This window comes from Carcharhinus amblyrhynchos, chromosome 1 (assembly GCF_965287045.1).
Source record: "Carcharhinus amblyrhynchos chromosome 1, sCarAmb.v2.hapA, whole genome shotgun sequence".
In the NCBI taxonomy this organism is placed as follows: Eukaryota; Metazoa; Chordata; class Chondrichthyes; order Carcharhiniformes; family Carcharhinidae; genus Carcharhinus; species Carcharhinus amblyrhynchos.
Genome location: NC_137324.1, coordinates 124,201,415 through 124,221,792, shown reverse-complemented (window position 1 = coordinate 124,221,792; position 20,378 = coordinate 124,201,415). Strand labels below are relative to the sequence as shown.

Sequence of the window (20,378 nt, the reverse complement as noted above, 5' to 3'; positions counted from 1 at the left end):
TATAAGTCAACCATCATTTTGAAAGGATTTTTCTAAGCTTTAAAGGTCAAATTATATTCTGACTTCTACGGTAATTTTACCCCAGGTGCATGTTCTGAATGATTAATCTGTTTTTCTTCCATCTTTTAAAGTAATCTTTGAGTTGTTATTTTATTTGGGCGGTTCAGTCTTCTTAAGGCTGTGCAGAATGCTAATATGACATTTTGAGATAATGATTATTGTGTAAATAGGGAAGCCAATCAATATCACAGGACACATTACGCAGAACAAACCTCTTAGTTCACGGGTCCTCATCTATCACATATAGAGCATTGAACTTGTGATTGGGCAGTACAACTTATTCATAGCGTGACAATTTTATGTAAATTAAATGAGCTATTTAAACAGTTTGCAAGGTCAAAGTCAGGTTTGTCATTCCAGTTTAATTAATAGTACGGAACTGCCAACCTGAGTTTGTGAATCTTAAACATGTATTATGACCAAATGGTAAGTGTTCTTTTTAAGACATCTCTCTCTGTCTCTCACACATACTCTGAAGAATAGTGTTGTGTATAAAAGGAGCTCCTTCGCAACTGTTGTATTTTCATGTTGGAGGCAAATGAGCTATTAAAAGTGTTGAGTGTTTACATCTATTATATTCAGTTCCTCCATATGCTAGCATTGAGAACAGCTGCAATTTTTGTCATCCGTATCATGATTTACAAAATTTATTCAGGCTAGTGGTAAATCTTTACCATCTATATGAGTCTTCAATAGGATTCATGATGTATTCCTGGCACCTCTATTGAAAAGTCTGTTGATAGATGGCAATGCAACATAAGAGACTTACCCAGCTTCTCTTTGCACTAAGAATATATATTGAATATAAAAGTCCAATGCAGTTCGTTCTGAAAAGGCTGTCATGGGAATTTGCTTGGAACATAACATTAACTTACAAAGTTTTGTATTTTTCAAGTTATTATCAGTTATTATTCTAAAACAAATATTAGCAAAGTTCAACACAATATCATAAACATTAAACCTGCTTTTATTTCTGGTCAGTTTTCTCAGGGTTTGTAGCCTAGATTTTCCCCAAGCCAAATTGACTCAGGAGACTTCTACAAAATGATATGTGGGTCCTAATTCTGGGATTCCTTACCCCATTGCCAAGCTGTTTGATTTTCAGACGTGCCTCTAAGAGTATGGGCTGCTTCCTGTCAAATGCCTGCACTTGATATTCCTGACCTGGTGGCTCCATCATGAAGACAGGCATCCCCTACTCCTTGCAATTCTCATGGAGTTGAGCCATGTTTCTAAAGAACTACGCAGTGTAGGAACGGGTCCTTTGGCCCACCAAGTCTGTGCTGATAAAGTCAAGGCTTGCAATACCTCCAGGAAGTCATGAACTCTAGCCTGCATGAGGGATAAAATAAGTTCAAAAGATCCATCTCATGTGCCCATGCCGAATTATGACCCCATCTCCTCCTATCACTTCCTCATGAACCCTATGCCAAGCTGCACCCTACCACTTACCCTCCAGAGAGGGGTAATAATAGTTGTCAGGGCTGTCCAACAAGCCTCATTATGTATGCCTGCATGAGAGCCCAGGCAGATATTAGGGTATTAGAACAGCTGTTCCCCAGAGGAAGCATTGTTTGTTTCACAGCTCAAACTCTCTGATCTCTGCTGTCAATTTCACAATATTTGTTTCCAGAAGTTAATTGGTTTCAAGGGTTTGTGGTTTGTTGTTTTTGATGCTTTCAAGGGGCTGGATGAATTATACTTGTATCGGCTTGCAGTGAAGACGTTTTCAAAAGTAGGAGAACCTTATGAATGGAGTATTTTTTCCACACACTCCACTAAACACTAGGTTCATTGGTTCTAGAATCTGTAGAGAGGGTGAATTGGCATGGAAATGCCACAGTGAAGCACTGGGGGCATAAGGGGCCATAGGAGTTTGGTGCAAGGGCTGAGCATGGCATAAAAGGCATGAGAATCCATAGGGGGTTGGCAGAAAGATAGGTCTTGGCATGGAAGGCCTGAGAGACCATAGCAGTTTGGTGGAAGAGCAGGGTTTAACATAGGGGCATAAGAGGTGATAGGGGATTGGTGGAAAGGGAAGGCATGGCATAGGGGGAATGAGGATAGGGGGAGTGAGGTACGTGGCTGCCTCTGTAGCTGCCTGCACTGTTTTCAGTTGGTTGGCCTGACTCCAGCCTATGCTCTCAAAAATGAAGAATCCCCCTTTGCGGGCACTTTCTCTTGATGCAGCCGAACCAAGTCAGGGATTTTCCCAACTCCAGTTACCCACTTCGTGGATGAAAATCCAGGCCTTTACCTCACTGTAAAGGAATGAGATTTACCAATTTAAAGGGAATAAGAATAGATTTTCAGTAAGAAATTGAGTTGTTAACTGATTATTTATGTGTAAGTAGTCCTTACACAAAAAGAAAATCTGGTTGTTAAAGTTTTACCTGAGCACAGTGCTCAAACTTAAGTAACAGAAGTAACCAGTGGTTAACTCAACTCAGTGCATTGCTTCACTGTCCTTTTTAGTTTCTGAATAATTATTCACTTTACTATTTGATTCATTGTATCATAGATTCCTACAGTGTAGAATGAGACCATTCAGCCCATCAAGTCTACACCGAACACAATCCTACCTAGGCCCTATCCCCATAATCCCATGCATTTACCCTAGCTGGTTCCCCTGACACTAAGGGGCAATTTCCCATGGCCAATCCACCTAACCAGCACATCTTTGGACTGTGGGAGGAAACCAGAGCACCTGGAGGAAACCCATACAGACTGGAGGAGAATGTGCAAACTCCACACAGACAGTGACCCAAGCCGGGAATCGAGCCCAAGTCCCTGGCACTGTGAGGCAGCAGGACTAACCACTGTGTCACCGTGTCGCCCTTTCTATAGTTACTGAGCACATATCTCACTCTTGCCTTTAGTTATTCATTTCTGTCAGTTTTAACATATTTACTCATTAATTTCATGTGTTTTCATAAAATTTTCACCATCTTATTAAAAACCTGTGAAATATTTGGAATGAAACATAAATTATCGCCTCAAAGTTCTGCCCTTTCTGAGAGTGGGAGTCAGGCACTTTGGGAAGAAGTGACAAAAAAAAGCATCATTTTCACAAGGTTTTGAGAGCTGCCCCATTAATTAAGAACATAAGAAATAGGAGCAGGAGTAGGCCATCTAGCTCTTCAAGCCTGCCTCGCCATTCAATAAGATCATGGTTGATCTGAAGTGGATCAGTTCCACTTTACTGCCTGCTCCCCATAACCCTTAATTCCCGTATCTATCAGAAATCTATCTATCCGTGATTTAAACATTGGTGAGGGGCAGTCGCTTCTTTCAGTCAACCCCTCTGCCCAGACGTCAAACTGGGACTTCTCAGAGAGGGAGGGAATCCCACAGAAAACCTATAGAAAACAAGCATATTTGGTTTATCTATGCTTAATTCAAATAATGATAAAATCCTGGAAGCGTTAATTGTTCTTTGATTCTGAGCTATCATCCTGTCAGCAAAAGGGGAAAATGGAAGAGGGCTCAAGTCATCAACTGATATTTGTAACATGATCATTGCAGGAAGAAAATGATTGTCAGAAGTTTCCTCCTTAATACTTCCTGCCAGCAAAGAAAGAATGCAGTTGGGAATTTTACTTCCATACCTTTGTTGGGGACTTTAATACAGCACTTGAGAAATATCCCCCACCAAGTACACCAGGGCTATTTGGGTCCTTACCCTGACCTTAGTCCAAAGTTGGGCAAAAGATCTGAATTCCAGAGGTGACTACCTTGATATCAAGGCAACATTGGACACAGTGTGGCCTCAAGGAGCTCTGGTAAAATTGAAGTCAATTGGGAGTCAGCAGGAAAGCAGCCTCCACTGACTGGAGTCACACCCAGCACAAAGGAAGGTAATTGTGGTTGGTGCAGGCCAATCATCTCAGGTAATGGACATCACTGCAGGAGTTCCTCAGGGTAGTGTCTTCAGCTTAGCCATTTTCAACAGCTTCATCAATGACTCTCCCTCTCTCATAAGGTCAGACATGGGAATGTTTACTGATGATTGTACAGTATTCAGTACTATTTGAGATCCCTCAGACACTGAAGCAATCACTGTCAAAATCAACAAGACTTGGGCAACATTCAGGCTTCAGTTGATGAGTGGCAAGTAATATTTCTACTATATAAGTGGCAGGCAATAACATCTTCAACAAGAGAGAATCTAATCACCTCCCCTTGAAGTTGAATGATATTACCACTATTGATACACCCACTTTCAACATCCTCAGGGTTACCATTGACCAGAAACTGAACTGGACTAGCCATATAAACGCTGTGGCTACAAGACCTGGTCAGTCTTTGGCATTCTGTATTGAGTAACTCACCCCCTGAGTCCCCAAAGACTATCCACCATCAACAAGGTACAAGTCAGGAGTGAGGTGGAATATTGTCCACTTGCCTGGATGAATTCAGGTTCAACAAAACTCAAGAAGGTCAACATCATCCAGGAAAAAGGATCCTGCTTGTTTGACACCACTCCCACCACTTTAAACATTCATTGGGTGGTATTTTCCATCTTTTCTGCCAGCAAGGTCTTCCAGTCCCGCTGATGGCGACCTGCCAACCACGGATACCCCGGTGGTAGGACAGATCAGCCTTGCAAAGTGCCATTGACATTAGCCGGACCAAAAGATCCTGCTGGTCAATGTCAAGCTGCCTCCTCTGCTGGAAAACATGCTGTAGGGGTCTGGAAGAACCTGCCCATATCCTCCACCACCTGGAGCACCGTATTTAAAATGTGTACCATCAGAAAGATGCACTGTTACACTCGTGAAGGCTTCTTTAACTGAAACCTCTACCTTCTCAAAGAACAAAGGCAGTAGTCACATGGGCACACCATTTGCAAATTTCTCTCCAAGTCACACACATTCTGACTTGGAACTGTGAGCTGGATTTTCACTGCATTGGGGGGACTTCATGAACAGCATTGAGGCAGCACAGCGGCACTGCTGCCTCACAGAGCCAGAGACCCGGGTTCAATTTCAGCCCCGGGTCACTGTCTGTGTGGAGTTTGTACATTCTCCCTGTGTCTACATGAGTTTCCTCCTGGTGCTCCAGTTTCCTCCCACAGTTCAAAGATGCACAGATTAGCTCGATTGGCCATGCTAAATTGACCCTAGTGTCAGGGGGATTAGCAGGGTAAATATGTGGGGTTACGGGAATAGGGCCTGAGTGATGTTGTGGTCAGTGCAGGCTCGATGGGCTGAATGGTCTCCTTCTGTAGGGATTCTATGGACCTTTAAGAATGGCAGATGGGACCCGATTCCTGGATTTGTACCCATATTTCCAGCATGCCTAATTTTCATAAGTGACTTCCAAAAAGTTGTCAATCACCCATCAAACATTGAAAATTCTGAGAAGGAATGCTGTGAGCAGCATCTTACCTGGCTATAACTGGAGCTCTTCAGTTTCACTGATCAAAGGCTTCCCAGGATATCAGATTCACTCAAGAAGCAGTCCCCACTGTACACTCGCCCCTGTAACCCTGACATGCTCCACATGGCCTGATAAATAAGTTAGCAGACTATCAAAGCCAGAATATGTGCTTATAACAGAGCTTAATTATCCATTCAAATGTTTAAATGCCATACTTAATGAAATCAATGGGGTTCTCTGCTCATTTTCAAACCTGCCCAAGAGAAACCTGGAAGTGAGTAGGGTGACATCAGACCTTGACTCAATATCACATTTAGGGGATATTACTTCCAGCACACATGGACACAATCCTGCTTTCCCTTGCCTGTTAAAATTCCCTCCTAATGTGTCTAGAAATAAATAAGACATAAAAATATTGGAAACAATCTTCAAAAGTGAACTGCATTATTTAATTTTGCGTTGTTCTTCAATGCATTCTGTCCAATGAATAAACTATAACTTTAATCTAATACATATTAAGTAAAACATCTTAAATGAACTAGTTTATGTTAACTTACAGGAGAATTAAAAGTTAGCAGCTGAACAGATAAAGAATTTACAGTTTAATAACTTTTGTGGCCTTTCACTATGCTGTGTGACCTAATCCTTTAGTTTATATTACCTGGTATCATGCATTTCTTTTACACAGAATCAAGGGACCATTTTTCCAACACCAGACTTTAACCCTGGTGAAGATGCAGAAACATTGGCCTCAGCACTCCAGGGAATGGGTACGTAACATCTAATAAGCAGTTTGCTATAAAAATACTTGAAAGAAACAGGCCAAACATTATCAACTTCTAAACCATTTATTCTGCAAAAGTTGGAGAATAATCATTAATTGGACGAATGAAAAACAAAATCAAATTAAAGAAAACTATAAGCATTTTTAGTCATCATAACTCTTTTATACAGTTATCAACTTTGAAAACTCTTGGGACTTCCAGTGCTGTAGGTGTTATGATCTGAATTATACGAGTTTTATCATCATTTTCAATAAATAATGTCACTCCCAAAATGTATTGCTACAACACAAAGCACTTGGTCAGGTGTGAGGGTTTCAATGATTTTTACTTTGATATCTACTGTCAGTATTAAAGAGTTTGATTTTGTGCCACCCCAGGAATGGGTGGCAGGAGGGAGGGGCCATTAAATTGGGCACCATGCCAGTAGCGCCATTTCTGGCACCTACCCATCTGTTTGCACATCAATTTTACCAGTGGTGGGGGAGGCATCAGAAGACCTCGCTATCTGTGGGCCATTAATTTGTCACTTAGGAGCCTCCTCCCATTGCTGGGATTTTACACACAGGGATGGAAGTTAATACGAACTGACCAGCCCAGTCAAATATCACAGTCTGGTGGTTGAGCCAGAGGCGATATCCTTTACAGACATCCTGCTAATTGAAGGCACATCCAAGGGATTCATCCCTGCCGTATTTTCCCTGCCCCGTCCTTGTGCATCCCAGTCTGTCATCCAGTCAGATGTCAGCGTTTCCCAATCTAACTGTCCCCACCCCCTGTAATGGGGGGGCGTTCCTGCCAGGAAAGGTCAGGAACCCCACTGCCATACATTTTAACATCATTAGTGCACTATCCTCTATTATCTCCTACGTTACTTTCCCCCTACCCCAATCCCCCGGTGACATGATGGCAGGCTTAGCAAAATCTTTTTGACAAACAGGGACTTTGCGAAGAACACTTTCAGGGACTCACAGTAAGTAAAGTTCACTGGCAGTGACTCCTGGCACTGTCCCCAAGACAGTGCCAGGAGGAACTGTTAGGTTGCAGTGCCAGGGAGGATGGTCACCCAATGGGGGTAGGGCTCCTTGGACAGGCAGGGGAAACATGTACTAGGGAGTGGGTTCCCCATGTCATGGACGGATACGGGTCATATGCGTGGGGATGTTCCTGGTGTATATAGGGGATGGGATTCCCAGGTAGGCTGCAGATAGAGTGAGCTTGTGTGTTCACAAGGATATCCGTTTTGCTTTTGATGCTGAATTCTTTGGTCTCCCTATGGCATGTTTCTCACGGCATGACTTGGCGTACCATTGGCTGGCAGCAGGATCTTCTGGTCCCATCACTGACAATGGGGATTTTCCATTGACTCCACCTCTTATCTCTGGCAAATCCACGGTGGGGGTACGGCATTAGTGCGACCAGAAGATCCTGGCATGAACAGCCGAAAGGTTTCCTTTAGACCAAGGCTCCCTTTAAAAAGACCAATGTTGCTGACAAGGCGAGGCAAAAAAATGTCTAATCTAACAATACTATTTCAATTTAAACACCCTGAACATTATTTCACAATAACTATTAAGGACTGAAACTTTTTAAATTGAATTAATATAGTGGAGACCTAATAAAAGTGAATTAATTCAGTGTGTATTTAGCCTTTTGGAGACATTTAGTACATTCTATTTTGATTCATTGAAGCGTCTGGGTATAGAATATAAATAGGTTTTCAACTGCAATTGTGGTCCTGTTGATTAACTAACACTAAAATGCATATTAGATTTTGTTGCTTCCAGGAATATCACCAGAGATTAAGATATTATGGCTGGCACAGTGGTTAGCACTGCTGCCTGACAGTGTTAAGGACCCAGGTTCAATTCTAGCTTTGGGTGACTGTCTGTGTGGAGTTTGCACATTCTCCCCATGTCTGTGTGGGTTTCCTCCAGGTGTTCCGGTCTCCTCCCACAATCCAAAGATGCGTTGGTTAGGTTGATCGGCCTTGTTAAATTGGTGCTTAGTGTCAGGGGGATTAGCGGGGCAAATATGTGGAGTTATTGGTTGTGATTGTTGTTGGTGCAGGCTCATGTGGGCACATGGCCTCCTTCTGCGCTGCATGGATTCTATGTGAGAGATTATTGCTTATATTCATAAAATCATAAAATCTACAGTGCAGAAGGAGGCCATTTGACCCTTTGAGTCTGGACGGACAACAATCCCACCCAGGTCCCATCCCTGTAATCTCATATATTTACACTCCTAATCCCCCTGACAATAAGGGGCAATTTATCATGGCCAAGCAACCTAACCCACACATTTCAAGAGTGTGGGAGGAAACAGGAGCAATGTTCTCTTGAATAAATCACCTAAAATTTATTCTAGGAATTTTATTAGCAGTGTCCCACTTAAAAATCGACTAGTTGTATTAATTATTAATAACTTGAACCAATTTTAATGTTACTTCTGTTTAAGTTTTTGAATATTTCAGTATAAATGATAAATATGAACCACATGGAAGAAGGAACTATGAGGAAACTGAATTAAATCTGTCAGTTCCAGCAAATATGTTTCAACAAACCCCACACTGTGGAATACAATTACAACCACTTCTCCAAGCTAATGCCTACAGTAATAATATTAGCTATTGTATTTTGAGCAAAAGATTGAACAAATAGAGTTGTTGCTAACTAAAACAAATGAGAGTTATGGGGTTAATCACGATTTTTTGCAACAACTTTACATGCAGCATCAATGTCAAAATGATCCCTTTAATCCATAACACATTGATTTAGATTGAACACCAGTTTCACCTTTCCTCTTATTGTCATCCAAACATCACTTCTCTGTGAGCACACGTGATGACCAATAAATAGCCAATATGTTAGTACAGGGCTTCAGAGTCATTCCTGCTGTGTTGTAAACTGCAACCCAGTTTGAAGGGGGTTTTCCCTTCACACTTCTAGCAAGGGAGCAACTGACTTAAAGGAATTTCGCAGCCAGAGAATGCTAACTATAGGTTGTGGACCATATCAGCTCTCAAATCTTGAGGTTCTGCCTATCCAAGTTCAGACAATCCAACCATATTTACACTTTCACATCTTTTCTCCCTGGCTTCTTCTTTCTGAATTTCTGTGGGCTTGTGGACTTAGAACATAGATCACGGAATAGTACAGCACAGGAACAGGCCCTTCGTCCCACGATGTTGTGTCGAACATGACGCAAAATTAAAGTAACCCCTGCTGCCTGCCCTTGGTCAACATCCCTCTATTCCTTGAAATCTTTAACCGGCCACCAGGATCTTTTCGGCACAAGTTTAATTTTACTCATCCATTAGGAAATTGTTAGGATTGGGTGCAATGCTGGATTTATACCCTTTAAGGTTACTCTCTATTTGAACTCAAAGCAGAATAATGTTGGTTGGAGTATAAATCAGGCACTTTACCCAATCCTATGCATTTCCCACTTTGGAAGTTAAAATTGCCCCTGTTATTTCAGCAACATGAAAAACATGCAAATTGATGAGAACGGTGATTTCAAAGGGACTGATAAATTATACCTTTACATCTAGCCTCACAGGCTCTCATGATCAATGCTTTTGTAGTTCTTACAGTAAAAAAATGGGTACAAGAGTTTCTTTGATTAGAATTTTTAAAATGTTTAAAACTCTTTAATAACCTCATTCTAAATCGACAGAAATATCTGGAAAACAAGAATAAAATTATTTTCCCCTTTTCCCACCTGTGTTCCCTCCTCTTCCATTCCTCTAATCATAGGATTCCTATAGTGTAGAAGGAGGCCATTCGGCCCAGTGAATCTGCACTGACAACAATCCCACCCAGGCCCCATCCCCACAACCCTACATATTTACCCATCCCTGGACACTAAGGGGAAATTTAGCATGACAAATCAACCTAACCCACACCTCTTTGGACTGTGAGAGGAAACCCACACAGACAGTGATCCAAGCCAGGAATCAAACCCAGGTCCCTGGAGCTGTGAGGCAGCAGTTCTAACCACTGTCCCACAGTGCCACTGCAATGAAAATGTTAACAAACTGTTCCAAATAGCCAGGCATTCTTTGACTAACACTAACTGGTTAGTGATTCAGAAAGGGAGTAGCCACCGAGGCAAAGATTAGTTCCCCACTGTGCAGTTATCAAACCAAGGATTTTAATCACAGGTGTGCCTATATACCACAACCCAATGTGGGAGTTTATTATTTAATTTAAGATCCCTATTGCTTAACATAATTTTTTATTTGTTATTCAACTTCAATGTTGATAAGCCAGATACTATTCCAGTCTTGACAGAATGGCGATAGCAAAACTGCAACACCAGTGAGATTATGCATATTTTATTTGAAAATGTGGTAACAGGTTCATTCAAAGTAACACCCCTCTGTTCAAAATAGATTGAATTAATTAGCTGGATCCATACTTTGGACCTTTGGAGTTGTTGATTGCATTGGTGAGGTAATTGCTTTTAACTTGGTTCACTTTAGTTATATAATCATTACATTGATTACAAACTAAGCAATTATGACCACAAATTATTTCCTGATAGTACATATTTAACATGAAGAGATACTTACTATTCACTCAAACTTTACTGCCTTCAGAAGCACAAGATATTCCATTAAAAATGACCCCTTTCGAGTAAAACAGCATCTAGGACTGGATTAAACTTTCGGACGGCGCTATTTGTGGGAAGGCTGTGGCAAGAGGATGAAAATGGCCTCAGAATCCAGAAAAACTGGGAGGCGTTCTGACCCATTTAGCATCAGCACCTTATTATCATTTTTTAACTTTGACCGGAATTTTACCAGCACACACGCCGTGAATCCAGGGTTGGGCAAGGGTCAGAGTAGGCATTCTCCGTTGGCCTTGGGCGGGATCACACAGACCTCGGGCAAACGTGCCAGTTAAATTCCATCTTTTATTAGAAGTTTGGAATTTAAAAAATTAATCATGACCATGAAACCATTGTTAATTGTTGTCAAAACCCATCAGGTTTAGTAATGCCCTTTAGGGAAGGAAATCTGCCGTCCTTACCTGGCCTGGCCTATATGTGACTCCAGGCCCACAGCAATGTGGTTGACTATTAAATGCCCTCTGAAATGACCTTGGAAACCATTCATTTCAAGGGCAATTCAAGGGATGAGTAATAAATTCTGGCTCAGCCAGTGATACCCACAACTCCTGTATGAATAATTAAACTCTATCATTCGCCAAATTGACAGCGAGGTGGCACAACCAGCCATAGGAAGGTGATTTTTAGGATTGGCCTCTGGCAATTCTATAGAATCCCTACAGTGCAGATTCTTCCATTCAATCCATCAAGTCTGCAACGTCTTTTCGAAAGAGCATCTTAGCCAGGTCAAAGGTTTCCATGGGGGGCTGAGGGAGGTGGGGAGGGCACACCTGCTCTTTCTGCTCCACTTGGAGTACTAGGAAAAGCACTTAAAAGTGTGGAGTTGTCACCTCTGGCTTCTCTGTTATTGCCAAATTACCTGGTTTCGAGAAACACATTTAGCAAGAGTCAGTTTTGCACTGAGCTTCCAACAGCACAATGAAGTCTGATATTTAATTTGATTTGATTTATCATTGTCACATGTATTAGTATACAGTGAAAAATATTGTTTCTTGCTATACAGACAAAGTATACCGTACCTAGAGAAGGAAAAGAGAGAGTGCAGAATGTAGTGTTGCAGTTATAGCTAGAGTGTAGAGAAAGATCAACTTAGTGCAAGATAAGTCCATTCTAAAGTCTGACGGCAGCAGGGAAGAAACTGTTCTTGAGTCAATTGGTACGTGATGTCAAAAATGCTAAATATATTAAATGTCCTGCTGTCCACAGTGGGACACACAGGTGCTCCAATGTCCATCACCATAAAAAAGGCTTCTGTAACATGTTGCATCATGTTCTGCAAATCCATCTCTTTAAACTAACCCTCCCACAACATTCTCCTGCCCATCACTTTGGGTTAATATTAAGAATTTGGTATTTGACCATGATTATGGGTTGCATTTTACGAACAAATTAATGTGCAGGAAGTAGAGAATTCTGTTGAAAGTTCATACAATGGGAAAACCTTGAGTCCATTTTTACTGAGTTAAAAACCTTGAGTCCATTTTTACTGTGTTAAAAATAATTTTTCTAACAGATCAGGGAGTGAACTGAATCTAAATCCTCCTGATTAACATTCTGGGGCTTATTATTGACCAGATACTGAGCCAGATATATAAACATTGTGTGTGCGATTTTCTGGGAAACCAGCAAAGGTCAATAGTGGGCAGGAATAATGACGCTGAGTCCACAGACGACAATGGCACCTTTTCCCCATTGTATAATGTGGTACTTTGCACTAAAGTGTTTCAGGCACTGGTTCCACGCCATATCGTTGGTTGGGCGGTCTCTCTACCTCAGTGCTGCAATCATTGAGGCACCCCATTTAAACAACACCCCAGTGCACACTAGCTACACTTTGGAGGTCATCAGGAAGTGTGGGGTTGCCAAGAAATCCACCCCAGTGTTCTCCGATGTCTCCCGGAAGAGATGCCTTGATGCTGTTGAGGCCCACCATGACTCAATCTACCCATGCTCAGAGCATGAGACCCTTCCAAGAAGCCCTTGGCCTAGCAACAGTTGAAAGCATTCTCATGAATGACACTTTGCACACTGGACAGCCTTCCCCTACCCCACTCCCCCCCTCCCCTCAGTCAACCCCCTCAGTACCCTACACAGTCAAACCCAGTCTCCTCTGACTCTTCTGCTCTGTACCCTAGCATCTTCCCTCTGGTAACTCTCCATTCAACTAGGTCCCCGGTACTCTGGAGTCAACTCCAGTGTTACTCCGATTTTCCTCCAGTGTTACCCTGGTTGCTCCTGCATCAAGCCTGGTCACCCTGAGTCAGGACCGCTACTTTCTTACTATGTGGAACCACTCAACAGCAACTGTGCTTGTCTCTGAGCTCCTCTTAGAAGAGTACCCACCAGATGCATGGCTTTTGAAGCCTGTTATTATTCGTACAGCTGTGATGTCATGTCATTGTGGGTGAATGTTTTGACTGGGAGTGGCGCAGGGGTATAATTTTGACGTGGGGTCTGATAATGAGATGCAAATGTATTATAATGATGATCCTGACATTGAACAGCAGGATACACAGCCTATCACTGATTGGGGGAGGGGACGATCAGGCAAGCTGTCACCCATACGTAAAATATGACTTTGGCCATCGAGGTTTACAGCTTGGAAACAGGCCCTTCAGTCCAACTTGTCCATGCTGCCCTTTTTTTGAAACTCCTCAGCTAATCCCAATTGCCTGCATTTGGCCCCTATCCCTCTATACCTATCTTACCTATGTAACTATCTAAATGCTTTTTAAAAGTGAAAATTGTATCTGCCTCTACTATTGCCATAGAATCATAGATAAAAAGTTTATTTATTAGTGCCACAAGTAGGTTTATACTAACCCTGCAATGAAGTTAATGTGAAAAATCCCCTTGTCGTCACACTCCAACGTCTGGGTACACTGAGGGAGAATTTAGCATGGCCAATGACCTAACCAGCATGTCTTTCAGACTGTGGGGGGAAACCGGAGCACCCAGAGAAAACCCACGCAGACACAGGGAGAACGTGCCGACTTCGCACAGACAGTGATCTGAACTGGGAACTGAACCCATGCCCCTGACACTCTGAATGAGTAGCGCGAACCACTGTATCACCGTGCTGCCCCTTCTCGCGATAGTTCCCATTCCCATCACCGAATCTGCCTGACACTAATGAGAATGGAAAATTCTGGCCCATGGTTGCAACAGCAGGTTGAGGATTCTGAGATGAGTAACTCACCTCCTGACTCCCCAAAGCCTGTCCACTATCTACAAAACACAGGTCAGGAATGTGATGGAATATTCTCCATTGCCTGGGTCTGAGAATGCTCAAGAACTACAATATCATCCAGGACACAGTATCCCTTTTGATCAGCATCTCATCCACCACCTTAAACATTCACTCCCTCTACCACCAATGCACTATGTCAACATTGTGTACTATATACAAGATGCTCTGCAGCAACTCATCAAGGCTCCTTCATACAGCACTGTTCAAATTTGTGACCTCCACCATCTAAAGGGACAAGGGCAACAGAGACATGGGAACACCAACCCATGCAAGTTCCATTCCAAGTCAAACACGATCCTGACATGAAACTATGTCACTGTTCCTTCATTGTCACTCTGTCAAAATCCTGAAACTCCTTTCCTAACAATACTGTGGATGTACTGGATGGACTGCAGTGGTTTAAGGAATCAGCTCACCACTACCTTCTCAAGGACAATTAAAGGTGGATTTTCCAGCAATCCCCACATTGAAAGAAAGAATTTTTGAAAGCTGATCTCAACTTGAGCACCATTAGGTTGTCATAACTGGCTTCAGTATCACTTGGCAAGGGTTAGGGCAATCATAGAAATCAGCTGAGTTTCTCACTCCTGATCAATTAGGCTATTATCTATTCAGTGAGTCATTTTAGGATCTGTAAAAATTGATGAAAAAAATTATTTAAAAAGTAAATTAATCATAGATCCCTATAGTGCAGAAGGGGACCATTTGTCCCATCAAGTCTGCACTGACAACAATCCCACCCAGGCCCTATCCCCATCACCCCACATATTTATCCCACTAATCCCTCTAAACTTTGCATCCCGGGACACTAACAGGCAACTTAGCATAGCTAATGCACTTAACCTGCACATGTTTGGACTGTGAGAGGAAACCTGAGCACCCGGAGAAAACCCATGCAGACATGGGGAGAATGTGCAAACTCCGCACAGACAGTGATCGAAGACGGGAATGAAACACACGTCCCTGGAGCTGTGAGGCAGCAGTGCTAACCACTGTGCCACCAATTAGCAGATAGTGAAGAAGTGGATGCATGAAGAATTGCAGTAGTTTTAACAGAAGTACATTTTCCAAAGATGTTTAATAAGGTCTCACAAAGTATATAGTAGACTATAAAATAATAGGAACTTGGTTGCTGGTAAATGGATTTTTCTGGACCGGAGAACGGATGAAAGTGATATATTCAGGGGTGATTGCTGGGTTCACTTTTCACAGTATATGTTAATGATTGGAACTTGAGTATAGGTGACAACATCTAGACTTGCTGATGAAACAGAAGTAGGTTTGACAAATGGTGAGGGTAACTGGAACAGGTTGGCAAAATGGGCAGCGTTAAATGTACATTACGAGAAAGTGCAGGTTAAGTACTTCTTGAAAGAATAAAAACAAAGAATTTAATGGAAACACACTGAAATGTGTGGCTGAACTATTGTGTGACCTAGGGCTTTATGCCTGAAAGTACAGTTACAGAAAAACACTGAAACAGCCGGTGGAATTTCAGATTTTATAGTAGAGATGTTCAGCATAAGAATAAGGCAATAATATTTACAAATTTATGCAGAATTTTGGTCAGGCTATAGTTAGAATACTGTTTGAAGTTTTGAGTGCTCATATAGAAGGGCTATTAAAGCCACAGAGAGCGTACAGTGTAGTTTTTTTCATTACTGTCACAAGTAGTCTTACACTGCAATGAAGTGACTGTGAAAATTGCTAAGTCGCCACACTCCAGTGCTTGTTAGGGTACAATGAAGGAGAATTTAGCATGGCCAATGCACATAACTAGTACATCTTTTGGACCATGGAAGGAAACCTAAGCACCCAGAGGAAACACATGCAGACACAGGGAAAATGTGTAAACGCCGCACTGATACTGACCCAAGCCAGGAATCGAACCCAGGTCGCTGTGAGGCAGCAGTGCTAACCACTGTGCCACCCTTCATTGTGCCACTGTGCTGCCCCAAGTAATGCTGGCAATGGGAAATTATTATTATGGGGACTAGAATCATTTTTGCCTCAGCAGTGAAGTTTAAGAGGCTATTTGATTTGCCGAGTCCTCAGTATTTTCTGTTTTTAATTAAAGAAGTTGGGAATCCTTTTGACCTATGAAATGAAATGTACTGCACATGCCCATTCCTTGTTTGCTTTTCCTCTCCCTCGATGGATTTGAAGAATGGGAGTGATGTGTAACAGGTGGCCAATCTGTTAGCTCCCATTTTACAGTATTGCCTGAAGTTAAAATTATCCCCATTAACTTCAGTCACTACCATAAGGAATTGAGTAGAGCAGACAACACATTCTTTAACATGCTGGAACAGTGTTTGATGCAAAGGCAGAGATCTTGGAGCAGTTATTCCAGATGGTTAAGTTTTGCTAATTACAAACATGATCATTTCCACCCTCTGATATCAAGGGGAGATGTAATTTCAAATATCACTGAAAATCATCTTCCAAGGTGAAACTGCTGTGATTAAATTCCCAAAGTAATTCGTCATTAATAATGTAGCTTTCAAAGATTAAATTTCCATTCATGCACATGAGAAGTGTATGTATTGATTCTTTTATTTAAATTTAATGTAAAATAAACCAGACGCTGAGGCAAATGAAAGGAGTTAGACATTGGTACTGTGATAAATGTTATAAATGAAGGGACATTTTAAAATGTAGTTTTGAATCTTCATAAGCTCAAAATATATTATAGCGAGGCCATAAATCAGTCAACTAACATTATAGAAGTTTAAATTTTATCACTTGATTTAAAAAAAACAACAAAATTGCATTAAACTTTGCTTTGTTTCCACTATTATTAATCACCCTTACCCCAACAAGACTTCTCTCTAAACTAGCTGGTTTCAATTCAACTGAGCAACACTATTATTTTTCTAAAAACATTTTTTCCTCTTTTATCCTTTATTGTTACCATGTTTATAAGTTACGAATGCAATGTTAATAATCAGTGATCATATGATCATATATACCACCAGTTCCAATTCTCTAGATCAATTTACTTGTCAAAGTAAAAATCATTTCTAGACACCAAAAGCTTTGAATCTTTCAGGATAAATAATACGTTTTGAAGTTGCTTTCAATCCAAAAATAAATATAAAATGTGGTTGCAAGAACAACATTTTGATACTGCTGTGCGATTTTCTGCAAATTGAAGGATTGAATTGATCAAGCTTCATGTAACAGAGCCATGAAGTGAATATTGTGTCACCTTACCCCTAAGGGATTGTATGTAACCATTAAATCCTGGGAACAATAGTTTCTAACCTTGAACAAGCAGCTGCAGATCTGGTTCCTGAAAATAGCAGTCACACATCTCCTGGGTTTATCCTACCACATGGAAAGGGTCAGTGATAGTTTCATTGAAGTAGCAACCCTGGATTATCGGTTTTAGCAGAGGGCCTTTTGACAGACAAAGCCACCCACCCCCCAGCAGTTTGATGATCGGGGCTAACAGGCACACCTGGAATGAACAGGCTCTAGGCACACTCAATATTTGGCCTTGGGCCTCTTTTGAAAGTAGGCCAGTGAGCTTTGGATATCTGCTATGCGTTCACAGGCATCTCACTGGCAAAGCAGTTGTAAGCTGAAGACACTGTCTCGGGCAACCCTCAGAGCTTGAACAATGAGCTAGGAAAAGAAAACAATTGAGCAGATAAAGGAGGAGCTGAGTAGGACATATTAATGATCTTCAGAGCTGCTGTGAAGCCAGTACAGGCAATTTGAATTATTCCCCATTCCACATTCAGTTAAATATTTATTTAAAACACATCTTTGGAGGCCACCTCCAGCCTTCAGAACTACTGTTTAGGCCAAGTATAGGTTGGGTTATCCTGAACACAGCAGATCTGGCTGTAGCTGTATTCATGCAGCCCAGTTTTGGGAAGACGGGAATTATGAGCTGGCTATTTCAGACTCCAGCCCTGGATGCCTTATTTACCAATATGTTGGGTGTGTACTTATGGCACTGTATGTGTGATGCATGCTGCCCATCGCCTTGAATGCTGAGACATGTAAATTGTCTTTTAAGTGTTTTTTGAACAGCCTCGTACAAGCATTAACTTAAGGGCTGACTTGCACTCAGTCTTGACTGTAGCCGTGTAGCTTAGGAGGTTTGTAATTTACAGAGCCTCTGAATTTATGCCCAAAGGTGTAGTCTCCCAAGTACAGCGGGATTATTTTTCCAGCAAGATGCAGTGAATGAATGTTAGTCACATAATACAAATTGATAATATCCACTGCAAAATGCAGTGAGTGGAGGATAGTTACATACAATCAATTCACAGCAGTGAAGTCTCCGAGCATGATTGACACGGGGATTTACCTAGTCACCTCCATTCTCACTGGGAATAGCGTTGTCACTAAGTCTAGCCATGAAAAATAGTCATTTATACTAGGGATGAGAAGGCTCTCTAACACCCATGGAGGTGCCTTCAGGAGAGAAGGGGTGTAAATGAGAAACTGAAGCAAGACACTAAAATAAATTGACAATGTCATTTAGATCATCAGAAAATGATTAATTGCACTGCTCCTTGTTCAGCACTTTTAATTGAAGCATGGTATTTAGCTGATGAATAATTAGTCAAGGGATTGGTCTTTAACTCGCTCACCTGCCACAGTCCATGTGCAGGCTTTTGTGGAGGATTTTCATATCCATGTTTTTTCCAGTTTTCTCTGCCTGATATTGTCATTGAAAGTAACGGTAACGTTAACTACAGAACAGCTCCATGATTAGTGGCAGCCCTTTGAAGCATCACTCAAGTGGGTACTCATCGTCTCTTAGTTGCAACATTCTCTCAAGGACTGATAGGCAGCTGTTTGAACATGGAGCCAAAAGAGATGCTGGCAATCACGCAGGAAAATCTCCAGCAAGAGATAATGGATAGAAAAGATGGCAAGAAACCTGTCCCTTTGTTTTGCTCTTTCCGTCCCACAGATATAGACAGAGCACTTCCCCATGTTCAGTTAACCAACCATAGAATGCCTACTGTGCAAAAAGAGGCCATCTGGCCCATTGAGTCTGCACCAACTCTCTGAAAGAGCATCCCACTCAGGGTCTCCCCTCTCCCCTATCCCGTAACCACACACATTGACCATGGCTAATCCACCTATGCAAGAGACATCCACCCCCCCTAGACTGGCTAACTCTAAGGGTCAGGAACAAGAGGGGGCTGCTGAGAGGAGGAAGGAAGGTGGGGACCGGAGGAAGGAAGGTGGGGACCGGAGGAAGGAGGGTGGGGACTGGAGGAAGGAGGGTGGGGACCGGATGCCTCAGCCTCTCAATCTGCAGAACAGGTTTGAGGTTCTTGCTTCCAGTGTGGACGAGAAGGAGGGAGGTGAGGTTGGTGAGCAAACTGCACACAGTACAGTGATGCAGACGCAGGATATAGGCAAAGAGAAGGTGATAAGGAACGTAGTCGTAATTGGGGACAGTGGGGTTAAGGGTATTGACACTGTCCTTTGTCACAATGACAAAGTGCACAGAAGGGTGTGTTGTCTGCCTGGTGCTCGGGTCCAGGATACCACATCTGGGCTGCAGAGGAACCTGGAGTGGGAGGGTGAGAATTCGGTCGTTGTAGTACATGTGGGTGCCAATGACGTAGGCAAAATGCGAACTGAGGATCTGGGGAGGGAGCATGAAAAGCTGGGAATGGAATTAAAAAGTAGAACCGACAAGGTGGTTATCTCTGGACTACTGCGTGAACCGAGTGCAGACGGGCGTAGGGTTGATAAGATTAAGGAAGTGAATGGGTGGCTCAGGGATTGGTGTGGGAGGAATGGGTTTGAATTTATGGGGCATTGGCATCAGTATTGGGGTAGGTGGGACCTGTTCGGGTGGGATGGGGTTGGTCTGAACTGTGCTGGGACCAGAGTCCTGGCTAATCGTGTAAATAGGACTGTAGGTAGGGCTTTAAACTAATTGGGGGGGGGGAGGGTGCGAGGGTAGGTGACATTAAGGGGTCTAAAGTTAAGGAGAGGGTACAGGTAAGGGAAGAGGCCGAGGATGTCCCAATAATAAAGGGAGTAGGGGGCGTGACTATGGTTGGTGGCGTTCTGGCAAATAGGGTCCAGGTGAAGGCTGGGATGAAGGCACTTTATCTAAATGCACGAAGCATTAGGAATAAAGTGGATGAGCTGGTGGCGCAGATCAGCACAAATGGATATGATCTGGTGGCCATTACAGAGACGTGGCTGCAAGGTGACAGGGACTGGGAGCTGAATGTCCAGGGGTATCAAGTGTTTAGGAAGGATAGGCGGGAGGGAAA

At 42.4% G+C, this 20,378-nt stretch overlaps 1 protein-coding gene across 1 annotated transcript in view; it reads left to right on the top strand.

Moving 5' to 3' along the window:
• Positions 1–1,575: 1,575 nt before the first annotated feature.
• The window catches only part of LOC145339009 (annexin A10-like), an 86,027-nt gene continuing 67,224 nt past the window's right edge, over positions 1,576–20,378 (top strand). Inside the window, exons 1-2 of the mRNA XM_080183764.1 lie at positions 1,576–1,599; positions 6,131–6,212. Of these exons, the coding sequence (XP_080039890.1) occupies positions 1,576–1,599; positions 6,131–6,212 (106 nt within the window). The remainder of the gene's footprint in view (positions 1,600–6,130; positions 6,213–20,378) is intronic.